The following is a 13,552-nucleotide window of genomic DNA, read 5'->3' on the forward strand; positions in this document are numbered from 1 at the left end:
GAATGGAGAGAGGGGCAATGGCTACTATAAGAGAAGCAAGGGAGGACAGGTAAAAACTTAATCAAAGACCAAGGGAGGACACAATGGGAGGGGGGACACGCTGTAATTTCTGACTCACTGTGTGGGAGAGACAAGGTCTTGCTTTTAGTCAGCAATGCATTCCTCTCCTGCAGCTTCTGAGGAAACACAAAATCATATCAACTTCAAGCTTCAGCTGCAGCTGTAAATCATAGTGTTTGTGTTTTAAATATTAACTTATTGTGGTTGTTGTAACGCAACAATTTAAGTCAAATTATGCCTAAAGAGAACCCCCCAGATACTCTAGTTACACATCATCAGTTTGGGATGTTTAACACATCCCAGCAGTTCCTTTATCACCAAGTGTTGGAATTTACTCTTCCCGTTGTACCTACTTCCTCTTAACCTGCCCATACTTCAGTAACTGATTTATTTCTTTTTTTAGCATTTTGCCTTCATGACACAGCACAGCTGAGTGTGACAGGAAAAACAGGGAAAGACAGAGGAAAAGACCTGCAACAAAAGCTGGATTTGAACTGGGGATGATGCTGCCACACAACATGCGTTTCAGACCAATAGTAGTTTGACAATTACAGATTTCAATCATTTCCCCAGATGGATTTTGAGATCTTGTGGAAACCCATTGGATTCAGAACATTGAGTGGAGAGTTTGATTAACAAAAGTAATAGCAGTAATAGCTTTTTACAAGTGTGTCCCCGTTTTGTTTGCGTCATGCCCACACACAGAGACGCCTGTGCAATTGACCGAGCGTGTTCAGGAGGTGGTTTGATGCTATTCTGTTGATATTGCGCCAAGAAACTTACAAATGTGTCAATAAAAGGCAAAGGCAGTGAAAAAGAAGACTGGAAGCTTTAGCAAATGTTTTATGTGGAAGGAAATGCACCCAACACAATAATGCTTGACCCCCACATTTCCCATGATGCCATCTATAGCATATTGTAGTTACAAATGTATTCTCTCTAGGCTGAACAGTGCGCACTTTGACATTTGTGTATAATTGGTGGAGTCCCCCTTTAATGGCGGAGAAAGAGTTTCTCCCAGAAAGATTGTTTGACACACAAAATCATGGAACATAAAAAAAAACTGAACCCTTGACATTCTAGCAAATATTTTAATATGACCCCACATTCTAGGTTGTTTTGAGGGAGGGAGGGAATTTTTTCCTTTAAAATATTATTTGAAGTAATTATGACAATTATGAAATAAATTGTTGGTTTTAATATTAAACTAGATGTGTGGTGATGATGGTTACCTTTCCACAGGCTGCAACAGACTCCCTGCAGTTTTTATGGACATTCAAGAAACAGTCTACAGACAAAAAAAAAATCCCAGTTAATTTCATCAGTTAACTGATAACAAACAAAATGACCACATCTCTGGATTCAGAGTCCAGATGGCTTTAAAACTACCTTGCTCCTCAAAATCAATGTTGACTTTGTGAAAGGAAGAAAACTGACTTCATGTCTTCTGCTAAACAAAACATCCAGGCGGCACGTGCAAAGACATTTAAACAAACCCTAAACAGTTCATCCACCATGGGACATAAAACAACAACAGTACTGACAGTACAATACTTACTGGAGCACTGCAACAGCTCCTTCCCAGAAACAGACTTATCGCATGCCACACAGAGAGCGGGACCAGATGGAGACACAGGAACAAACTGGTGTCCATTAGCGGCTCCCGACTTCTCCTTTCCCTCCTTCACCTCTTTCCCCTTCAGCTGAAACGCAAGTCATAAATATTTTAAACATACTCCTTCAGCTGACATTTATTGCAGCTAATGTCACAATATCATGTAAACCACCAAAGTAGAAATAACATGACTGTGATCAACAGGCACAAAGAGGCATATAGCGGTCATCTTCTTACTGAAACACACCTGTTAAAGTGGAGTTAGTTGAGATAAAGAGTCCTTGGAGTGAGCTGTTCTGTTTGTTTTGTTAAGGTCCATGGGGATGGCTTTATCCTTAGGGGGGCATTAGGGGGATTCCTCTGTGCATGTGTGTGATAATGTAATGTTTATTTTCTTATCAAACATTACAAGGAAATCAGAGAGTGTATGTTTATTTTTTGACTGTTGATATGCATCGTGTGTGTACATATTTGGAAACATGTTCTTGAACACATGCACATGTGTTTATGAGACAGAGTGTAATATGGAATGTGTTTTGGCTTCTCACGCTGTGTGGTGGGGGTCTACACATTATGTAAGAGGATATTTTCACTGTGTCCCGTTGCTAAGACCTGAGGAGCGGGAATTCCCCCCCCTCCAAATAAAGGCACCGCACACAGACAATGGCTCCCCAGCACAGGAATTCTGACCTGGCCTGTCTAAGAGGTGGTAAACCTTTTACTGCACTACTTTGGGAGGCCTTTCAGCTCTGACTTTTTAAATATAAAGTTCAACTATAGGGATTTCTCAATCATGTTTTAAACACAAGTGGGTTCCAGCAAGAATCTTATTTTCCACTGTGCATCCTCACCTTGGTCTTGTTGCGAGTGCTGGACATCCTGCTCTTGAGGAAGCTGAAGGTCCGGCTGACTTTGTACTTCTCTGATTCAACCTTAGACGGGATTATGTATTTATCCAACTCCTCATCCTCGATCCTGTATTAGTGTGAACATTTCAGTCAACAACCATCGCAACTCCCAATATCATTTTGGCTTGTGGAAGACTGCAGTATTCAAGACCAACATGCATGCTCTTTAGAAAACTAATGATTATTTAAGTACTTATATACACTATAATATACTAAAGAGAGTTAAATAACCAGGTATATTGGTGTCATGCTGGAATGAAAGAATGTCCAGACAGTCTTCCGAAACCCCTGGTCTACAGACTATTACGCATAACAACATGCTTAGCATGCTTGGAAGTCTATGGAATCTAGTGGATGCTATATATAGTTCAACCTTGGAATGATGCAATTAATAATGTGTCAACTATTTACAGCAACTTATGCTAGTTACACTACACATTCTAGGCGAAAGGCTACAGAATGTAAAGGACAGAAACATGCAATGTCATAAACATATACTGTGAGTGTGACCTGACACAAAAAAGTGTTAATATAATTCTGAGGATTCACATATGATCACAGACAACTGAAGAGAATCCATGTGGTTAATGGATGAGTTGGGGAGTGGTTTTATGAGGGGGTTAGGTTGAGTTAAGCCACACATGCATGGCTGTGAGGCCGTTTTGGTAAAAAATAAACATACTCTTTGAGGAACTCTGTGAGGGTGAGGTGTTGGAGCGATGGGCTGCTCTCCTCCTCTGCTGACTGGGCCCGTTTACGGAAACCCAAAACCCTGCATGGATATAACACAACTCAGACCAGGTTGTTGTGTTTCGGGTTATCAGGAGACTCAAAATGTTAATAGTCTGTATGGTGTCTAAAATTAGAGTCTGCAAACTATTTCTGGGCCTAATAAAGCGTGTAGGGAAAAGTAAGATGACTATACGTGTAAATATTTGTGCTACATAATGATTTAGCCAACATCCATATTTTGTTAACATTGGCTGGATACTGAGATTATGAAGAACATACATGGTCAGTGAGTCTGATAAGGTTGGTGTTGTGAATATTGTAGTATTAATATGGTCTATTCTAATACAATAATCCTATGATGTAATAAGATAATCTAATTGCCTAATACGATCCTCTAAAATGTTTCCTCTGTTAGCAATGCATGATTATAATCAAACTAAATGTATTAGCGCATGATACATTCATGAGGCGGTGAGATGAAATAAACTATAAAATGAATATGGATTGTGGGATTTATGAAATGAAAAAGAAAATTGTCACGGTAGAACATTAAGTGTGCCTGTTACAAAAAAAAACATACAAAAATAGATACTACAATATGTACATGCTACAAGTATCATTTATGTGTTCTACACATTAGCTAAGACGTTTCTGAGGTCCAGGAACGCTTTGCCGTTTATTCAGGGTTATTTTGAAGTTGCGATCAGAGCGTATTCTGGCCTCTGCCTTGCAACAGGAAGTATGTTGCATCTTGCACACTCATACCCCAACCACAGGTTTAATACGGGAGATAAATTTACACATGAAAACAAACACATAGGTTTGCACATTTAAGCCAATCTCTAACCACTGGTCAACACAGTACGTTTACATGCACATAATATTCTGTTTTTGCCCTATTTCCGAAAAAGACAATATTGAGACTAAGATTTTTACATGGCTAATGAAAGTGAGTATTCCACTAATATTCGCATTTACATGTAGCCATGCAAAACAGGATTGTTTCAAAGTTTACCGGCGGCGTATTTATTGGACCGTGCAAACACAGCGTCCCTCAACCAACTTCTTGAAAAGGTCGGCGTGGTAATGTTTGTGTATATCCAAAAACCTGTCCATGTCTTTGATCATGTTTAAAAGTAGCTGTGTTTCTCCTTCTTATAGGGTCTCCAGCCTTGCAAACTGAGGGCTGGTTGGTTTGTGCTATATTTGGAAAAGGGCCTTATTACTTCTGCAGAGGGGTCAAATACAATAAAATGCAAATCAATTTATAACATTTTTGACATGTATTTTTCTGGATTTTTTTTTTGTTATTCTGTCTCTCACTATTAAAATAAATCTAACATTAAAATTATAGTCTGATCATTTCTTTGTCAGTGGGCAAATGTACAAAATCAGAAGGGAATCCAATCATTTTTTCCTTTATTGTATCCAACCGGAATATGCCGTTTACATGACCTGTATCAAATTTGTAATATTGTCTTTTTCTGAATAGTAGGTGTGGATGTAAACGTACTGGCTGATGGTTAAAAATAGAGAAACGTCTGAGCAATCGGGGGGGGAGAATGCTCTTGAGCTCATGAAATGACACACTGGCTTTACCTCTTTTCTCTGGTAGACTCAGTCGGGCTGAATGCTCTCAGCTCTGTAAAGAAGAGTAACAAGGACAGGCAAATGAGTAAGCCAGAAATAAATGTCTATAAAATGAAAGACATTGTGACAGATTGTAAGTGAATCAGCCAGTCAATCCGGGCGTTAAACACCATCATCGGAAAGGAGTTAGAAGTAAATACAAGATTCCTTGAAACAGTCTGGATTCATCAAACCACTTTAGAGAAATACCAAACACAGTTACATTTAAGGACAAGAGTTTTTTTTTTTTTTTTTTTTTTAAAACAGATGACACCAAAGATGGAAAAATCAAAACCAAGAATGAAAGAAAATATGCACAAAAATAGAAGCAGAACAGAACCCTCATGGTAGAAACAACTCCTCCTTCAAATGATCTAGTCTCAAAATAATAAAAAATGTGCAGTCCTAAAGATTCAGACCTCTACTTCATCATATTCGTCATCATATAAATGAGTGGAGTTTAGATGACGATTGTTTCAATACTGATAAAAAAGGCTCGACATCAAGCTTCGGGAAACATAATTTTGCAAAAATGTGTGAAATCAAAATATCAGTGCGAATCCTTTTACAACTAAATGTGCAGCATCATTATTTGTTTATTCCTAAAACAAGGCTAAATACACCAGCTATGCCTTTTAGTTGTGCAGCTCTTGATAATCACCAGTTTATCTTGTAGTTCACCACACTGAAAAATATTCACCGGCCAACCAAGTTGCTAATCTAGGCTGTTTTTGCACTTACTAACTTGGTTGAGACGAGAGAGGGATTTAGAGAGAGATAAAGCTTGAAGCAGAGAACGGCTGCTGATGCTGAAAACAGCATCTACATAGGACAAAGCATAGCCTTAAAGCGGCACACTGGCATACAACTAGTGGTGTGGTATCAAAGCAGAGCCGACACTAAACACACATATACTTCATAGAGGTTCAGTTGATTTATGACACCTGTCTGGTTTTCTCCCTTTTAGACGTGGCAAAATGTGTCCATTCAGCTGGCTACTGGGAAAAGAAAGATTACAGGTCAAAGGGGTCAAAGTCCATTCACCTTCTGTCAGGTCAGTGATGGCTACGTCTCGGTTTAGCAGTGGCCGTGACGGCTTGGCCTTGGGAGAGGAGTAAGAGTAGGAGCGCAGGCGAACCTCGGATTCCTCTGGGTTCTAGGTGAGAAAGCAGATCAGAAGGAACAGATCAGGCAGAGCAGTAAGCAGAAGTTCAGAGGCTCAATTCTGTGAACAGGAAAATTGCCAATAGATCCAAACAATACATCAATACACACTTTCTGTTCACATTATTGAGCTGTTGACAGTCTGGGCTTATTAATTGATGATTGTAGGGCAGGTTGTGTCTGACTTTGCATTTACTGTTTTGAGCCTTTAGTGAGTTGTCGTGCTTGTATTATGTATTGTAATGTATGAATCCTGCTGCATTTAAAAAAAATTATATATATTTGAATGAAAAAATGATGCATCCAGCATTTCATGTCACAGTGGAAACAGTTCTGACGAAGGTGACCTGCTTATCTGTCAACTAAAGTATCAAGTCAAACTGTTGTATGCCTCTAGAGCAATTTATAAGGTATGTATATGTAGGCTATCAGAAAAGAATAAACACAAACTTTTAAATTTCTTGTCTAGAGGGCAATCTTGTCACAAAGACAATGTTTTATTGTTTGGAATAAATAATTGTGAGAACCAGGACGGGAAGTTTTGCAGTCGTTCTATCTCAAGCCACATGGGTTTCCACAAACATGGAGAAAACCTCTGTTGGATGTCTAATACAAGATGTATCATGACGGTGTACCTTGGTGGACGTGTGTGTGCTGTCAGAGTGTGTGTGGTTAAAGTCTGGTGACGTGTTGAAAGAGTCCTTCTCCTCTCCTGAGCTGGATCGTAGGGTGGACTGCTTCTTTATAGATGAGCAGGGGTAGGAGCGTACCAGGAAGTCTTCTTCTCCACTGTCACACTCAAGACTAGGACTGTTTTAACAAACAAACAAACAAACACACACACACACACACAATTCAGTGAAAGACTGTTGCTTCTGCAGTCTACATGATAAGATTAAGCTAGGAACATACTGACTGCCAAAGGTCTAGGCATTATACATCACAGTTGTAGACAAAAACAACTGTGTTCAGATCAGATTAGCAAGAAGATGAGGCGCTAAATGCCTCTTTGTGCCAGCAGATCAGAGTCATGTTATTTCTACTTTGGTGGTTTACATGATAGTGTGGCATTGGCTTCAGTAAATCTCAGCTCTAGGACATTTGGGACCTCCACCATTGTGTACAGATGTGTGCAGATCATCTTCATCTTCAAAATCACCATAGACAGTCATTAGGCTATAATCTCTAATCAGAATTGTGTAGCATTTTGCCATCTTTAGGGCTCACAGAGAAGATCCTACAGCACTAAGGGGACTGGAAGGAATGTTCAGCGACTTCACTTTGTACCTTCACTGACTACAATCACGAAACAAAATGTCAAGAAAGGCTTTCGCTGAAATTACAAAACATTGATACTTTGTTGTCTAAGAATGGGTTAGTCACAGGAAGATCACACAACACAACCTCCACTTAGCATATTTGTTCTCCCACTTTAAAAAAACTGTTTTGAGCCAGTCGCGTTTAGAGTTCTGCAATTAAATATAATATGTTACACTTTAAGGGCCTTTACATTTTTTATTCCATAATTAACAACATTAGCTTCCTACCTCAGACCCCGGCTCGCCTCAGTTAAGCTGCATCCTCTGCGGTTCAAAGCAGGAGAAACTGGCAGAAATGGCTGCATCGGATGCCTTTGTGCTCCCTCGAACAAACGGGAGGCGGAAGCGAGGGGGGAGGAAGGAAAAGACAAGGAGGAAGTAAAGGGAGAGGGGGGAGAGATGCAAGGGGATGGCTCCTTGTGATTCTCCCGGCCGAGGGCTTGGATTCCCCTCTCCCTATTATAGGGTGATGATGGGTGCTGGTTCTGGGTGCAGTTCCCTGAGTCAGAGGGAGTCATGGAGAAGACGTCCCAGCTAGGGCTGCCAAGATGGGGTGCAGGGATCACCTCGCTCTTCCCTGGAGAGCGGTATTTAATGTCAGCGTCATCCACCTGGAACAGAAAAGTGAGAAAGTGGAGGCAATGAGATGGAACGATCCAACAGTCTGACTCCTGGGATGAAACCTTTTACATCATATGAGCCAAATCTGTTTCTGACTGACTATATAACGTTTGTAAGCATGTGTGTATCTTTACACAGAAAGAAACACTAATTTCAGGCCGACTCACCTGGTCCACCAGCATAGCATTAGCGTATACTCTGTCTTTGCCGTGTATCATCGCTGACAGTCTGGCAGCTGCAGCCAGAGTCGGGGATGGGGCCTGGCTCTCTCTAATGGACTGGCTTTTCTCTACAGAAAAGGAGGGATCCAGAGAGAGAAAGAGAAAGAAAAAAGAAAGCAAGAGAGAGAGAAAGAGAAATGGGATTTTTTTTCAATGTTATATTTAGTTTCCACAGCAACACCAAATAATTTCTCACAAACACTGGAAGTGACATAGACATCCTGGGCAGTTGCATGTCATTGTTCAGGACCAAGAGACCCTTATGAGGGTGCGTGTCTGTCTGAATGGATCTATGTGCACACACGTGAATTGGTGTGCATGGAGTTGGGAGCGGGCATCTGAAGGCATGTTTCTTCACCCACCCTGCCTTCAATACAGCGGGTGAGTGGAAAAAACTCCCGGTGAGCACACAGTTGCATTGAGAGAAACCCTTTCAACACAGTAGAGTCACTGTGAGCAGTAGCCTGGTTCTGATGTTAAACAGGGGAAAACACTCATACTCTCAATACACACACAACCCCTCTGGGATGCTACTCTGCACAAAACACAGCTTCTTCACAACACAATTTCTCGGAAAGTATTTCTGGTTAGAAAACAACCTGCTGGTATGCACAAACACAAAGAGGCTGTACGTTACTCACTACAGAACTCACTTAAGCAGACGTTTGATGAGACATCAATGCAACACAGTTAAGTATTGTTTGAGCTTATTTGCACAACACTATGAGACGTGACAAAATAAACAGTGAAATTGTGGAGGTGAGATTAGAAAGGAAACACTATAACACATACACTAATATACTAAACTTCCAACTCATTAATGTGCACATGCTGTATATGCTGCATGTCTGTGTACAGCATATGTATAGGTACATGATGTACAGTACATAACCTGTTGAATCCTAAATAAAATACAAAGTTGAATTAAATCTAAACTTTGAACTGGTGGGAATAACTACTTAATATGAAGGTTTGGGATCATGGGATACAATAAACTGTAAAGCCCACAAGGACAAAAAGTTGTATAAGTGTTTAATAAAAATGGAAATGTGAACAACTACATTTCCATGACAACTGGGCAATCCCCCATCTGCTGATGAAGATTATGTGATACAATTTAAAGCTCCATAAACAGCTACTAAATGGACCTTGAGGTGAAATTGTTTAGGTAACTTCTGTTTTCAAGGTCACGTATGAACTTTAAAACTCAAAGGCTCAAACTAATGTGAAGTTGCAGATGTGCAGTAGTTTCCACTGTGTGTTACAGGACATCACATTGTTTGAGTTTTCTGTCTAACTTTGTCAAATCTCAGAACCACACTCACTGTGCAGCTTATGTTACATCTGAAACCTGTAAACTGTAGTTATATGTAAAAGGTTGATTTTGACTGTTGTCAAAAATCACTACGAGTCTAACACCAGTGGTAAAATGTGTGTCTAGCTTTTCAGTGATAATTTTCCCGCTGTATGATTGCTGAACATTCGCAAAAAAACTACAGAACTTACATCCACAAATTACAAGAACCTTACATCCAAAACATTTATAGATCTACCAACTCCCCCTTAGTGCTTTAATGGAACTTCTAAGTGCGCACATAGAAAACGATTGTGTTACAATTCAGCGGCTAACAGGTATGACAGGATTATGCATGGGAAATGCAGCTAAGAAAACACACAATCTGCAAAGCTTTCACTGGAGAAAAAAAGAAATTCTAACCACATTAGTAATCGGTGGTAAACATGCAGTACTCTTCACATTAACCAGAAGAGGCAGCCTCATTAGCTCAGTTAAATTATATGTTCCTAATAATGTCTCCCCGGTCACTGGCCAAGCCATGCCTGCAACAATGCCAGTGGTGAAAAAAATTGTCTTTGGCACCGCTGTTTCCACCTAAACTCATCAAGCAGATATTAAACAGAGACTCAACAGTTCTTTAAAAAAGAAATACATAGTTTATCTATAGTTTCCAAGCTGCCAGCCCCACAGAGTAGGAGCAGACATCCAGCATTTGTAGCAGAGAGTAAATCAAACCAACAATTGGCTGTGCTTCCTGTAGGCAGTGAGTCCAAAACATCTGAAAGGCAACAGGGAGTCAGGGAGACATTGATGAGGACACCAGATGAGTCCTGTTCCATCCCCAACCACCGTAAAGATATAGACTCAAGATAAACCACTGCAGGACATACAGAGCCCACTCCACATCAATCCTAAAGTTACGAAGTACCTCTCAAAATGAATCATATCTCCAAGAACGTAAATGTACTTAAAGTTAGTACATCCTGAAATGAGAAGAAAATGACAAAATATGAATACTACTACTACTACTAAATACAAGTCTTTTTCTGGTAAAAAACAAACACAAAAAACTTTTGGATCCTTTTAGTTCCACCTGAAAATATTATACGGTTTATGAACCTGAATCCAGATACACAATACCTCCACCTTCTACTATGTATGGTTGGATTAGTTTGACTCCAACATTAAATCTAGAAACAAGGTCAGATTCTGGATGTGGGTCAAACCACTGTCTGTTTGAAAGCCGATACCGTTTCATACAAGCCCACTTAAGGAACTTGACAGACAAGCCTAACAGTTAGGGTTCTGGGCCAGGTCCAAAGCCACAGCTGGCTGCCATGGGCCTGATCATTCACACACCTCTGACCCATAAACACTGCCTCAGTGAACATTACTGTCAGGGGCTGCGATCTGTGTTTAACATTAGTTAACTGGGGGAATAACAGAGAACCAGGGAGTTCATATTTTTGACAAGTTAGTGCTGCAGAAAATCAATCCTTCTCCGGAGAAGCTGCTTTTATTGCTGAGACGGACATTGTTGTCCGCAGATTGCCATGTCAGAGAAGGTTTTAAGGAATGCAGAGCAATGCGTGGGGCTATTGTGATTGGATTTTGTTCAAGGAAGGTATATTTGGAGTGATGTGATATTCAGAGCATGTCCCTTAGCGAGAGTCAACCCTATACAGTAGCAGCGCCTGGAGCAGCAGCAGAGAGAAAAAAGAGAGAGCTCGAGCTTTACAGAGACCCAGACAAAGACAGCAGTCAGTGCCGGCTTTCCAGACCAGGGCAGTTAAACACAGAGAGTGACCCTTCAACCCATGCACACCCCTGGGAGAGAGAGATCGAGGAAGGCAGGATGAAGAGGGGGTGAGGCAGGGCTGTCACAAGGGCTCTTTCTCAAGGTTTACTCTCTTTGGAGGCTGCTGGTGTGCTGATCAAAATGTTCAAGACAAACAGAATCATAATTGTTAATTTCATAAACACCAAGGCTTGTTTATTATGAGTATGAAGGGGTTATTTGTCTGTGCTGTCTCTTCTTTTATGATGCCAGTGTTTTTTGAAGAACCGCATCAAACAATTGTCACTTTGGACAGCTAGGAGAAATTAGGAGCAGAGTAACATAACAAGCCAAGTCTAAAAGAATCAAAACAGAGGATTTATTACTTTATAAGAGGGCTGAGCCAATTGTTTGACTTCAGCGTTCATGGAGGGCCGTTTAAATCATTAAAACAATTGTCCACCAAAATCCACAAACCCACTCTGAGTTATGACACCTGCGGTCAAACATCACACTCCAAGCATCACATGCATGTGCATTCCTCGTTGTGTTTACATTTCCGTGCGTCACCCGGCCCAAGAGATCCAGTTAGAGGTAAACTTAGAGTGAACAGCAATCAGTCCTCAAGGTGAAGAAATAAACTTGTGGGTCCAGACACCTGAAATCACATTTCACTTAGCAGGTACTTCAGATTTTTAAATCCACTTGGAGAATATATGATCAGTTCATAAAACGTTTATAAAGTGCCGCTGTTTTTGCTAATCAACTGCGTTGCATTGCGTAACATTTACCAATGTCAATCACAAGTAAGAAGCAATAACTTGGATAATCTTGCAGAGGTTAATGGTGAAAGATGAGGAAAAGACGACTAGAGTTGAGTCATGGCACAGAAATGTCAATAACTTGATCTTCCTCTGTGACTCTGTGACTCTGTGACTCTCTCTCTCTCTCTCAATTCCCAACAAACACACACACATTAACTTCCACACAAGCAATACCTAATGGTTTTGCACCATTTTAAGCCTTCACTTCAGCTTTCCCATAATTAATGATGAAGCAACAAACTTGTGTGCCAAGTTTAAGCAGTAGGATTAACCTGATTTGGGTTAAGTTTCTAAAAATTGACAACAAACTTTAACAAACACTAAACTTCAGCTCCATTGACAGAATGCTGATTATGATTATGAACTGCAGGTGCCTGAGCCCAGTATATGCAATCACATAGTAATGGGCCTCCCTTTTGCACTTTATGGAACCCCAGCAGTCACATAAGTTCATGAATCATGCACACACAACAGTGTGGACTGAGGCTGTCGAAAGCCCAAAACCACTCAATCAGCTTAGTGTGGACATCTGACATTCCCCAACATACTGTCAGATATCAGGTTACATCACTGGCAAACATGCAGTTATCTCATTCTGATTGACTCTGTGCTGCAGAGAAGGCCTGTGAATATGAATGTTTAATGGGAACATTGTAATTTTAACTGTATTGTTCCACAGTCAACAGTGCCAGGAGGGCGGTTTGTGGTAAAGTCTTCCATTTACCACCAGTAAATGATGTAGCTTTAAGAAAGAGATCCAACTGAAAAGGGTTATCAGTTTTCTTACTGAAATTAAAGCACATGCATCTAATGTGAAACACTGTAGCAATTAATATCACGGTAACACTGTCTATAACTCTTTTCCAACACTGTAACTGACAGTGTGATAGGGTGGAAAAACATTGCTTCTATAAATAAATAAATAAATAAATAAATAAATAAATAAATAAATAAATAAATAATATCCACAAGCTATCAATTACAGCACCACTCAGAATCACCTTTTTTGCCCGTCTTCTTGCGCATCCTCATCTTAGGAAAAGAGGGCCAGGAGTAGTTAAAAGGAGAATCTGAGTCAGAATCCATGATTTGCTGTCTTCAAGAAAATCTTCACCTAAACAGCTCAAGATGTTTGATAAATAAATGAACAGCGCCTTAGTTTACATCCATTTCCCAGTGTCTGAACAGACTGCGGACTAGCTGCAGTGTTCACTTTCCTTTTCCAGAGCCTTACTGTAGACACTGACACTTCAGGAGTGAGCCAGCATGTTCCCCTCTGTCTCCCCCAGCCACCCCTCCCCCTAAAATCCTCCCCTTCCCCCTCAACAACTCTGCACCAACTGTCTGACAGAACCTGCACCGAACCCTTTCTTCTTCTTCTTCTG

At 40.4% G+C, this 13,552-nt stretch overlaps 2 protein-coding genes across 7 annotated transcripts in view; both read right to left on the reverse strand.

Moving 5' to 3' along the window:
• osmr (oncostatin M receptor) overlaps positions 1-13,552 on the reverse strand; it is a 34,045-nt gene that overhangs the window by 17,820 nt on the left and 2,673 nt on the right. For both annotated transcript variants that reach the window (XM_032516210.1, XM_032516209.1), the window contains exon 2: positions 10,161-10,165. The gene's annotated coding sequence lies outside the window, so the exon portion shown is untranslated. The remainder of the gene's footprint in view (positions 1-10,160; positions 10,166-13,552) is intronic.
• LOC116689634 (rho guanine nucleotide exchange factor 28) overlaps positions 1-13,552 on the reverse strand; it is a 37,227-nt gene that overhangs the window by 9,361 nt on the left and 14,314 nt on the right. For 3 of the 5 annotated variants that reach the window (XM_032516206.1, XM_032516204.1, XM_032516203.1), the window contains exons 11-20: positions 8,216-8,337; positions 7,656-8,038; positions 6,744-6,918; positions 5,989-6,100; positions 4,915-4,957; positions 3,266-3,355; positions 2,527-2,650; positions 1,619-1,763; positions 1,293-1,348; positions 119-176 (exon numbers count right to left, since the gene is read on the reverse strand). In XM_032516206.1, the coding sequence (XP_032372097.1) occupies positions 119-176; positions 1,293-1,348; positions 1,619-1,763; positions 2,527-2,650; positions 3,266-3,355; positions 4,915-4,957; positions 5,989-6,100; positions 6,744-6,918; positions 7,656-8,038; positions 8,216-8,337 (1,308 nt within the window). Of the gene's footprint in view, positions 1-118; positions 177-1,292; positions 1,349-1,618; positions 1,764-2,526; positions 2,651-3,265; positions 3,356-4,914; positions 4,958-5,988; positions 6,101-6,743; positions 6,919-7,655; positions 8,039-8,215; positions 8,338-13,168; positions 13,446-13,552 lie in introns of those variants that run through there. The other 2 variants (XM_032516208.1, XM_032516207.1) reach the window with 2 other exon arrangements.

The sequence above is a fragment of the Etheostoma spectabile genome, chromosome 5 (genome assembly GCF_008692095.1).
Source record: "Etheostoma spectabile isolate EspeVRDwgs_2016 chromosome 5, UIUC_Espe_1.0, whole genome shotgun sequence".
NCBI classification, from domain to species: Eukaryota; Metazoa; Chordata; class Actinopteri; order Perciformes; family Percidae; genus Etheostoma; species Etheostoma spectabile.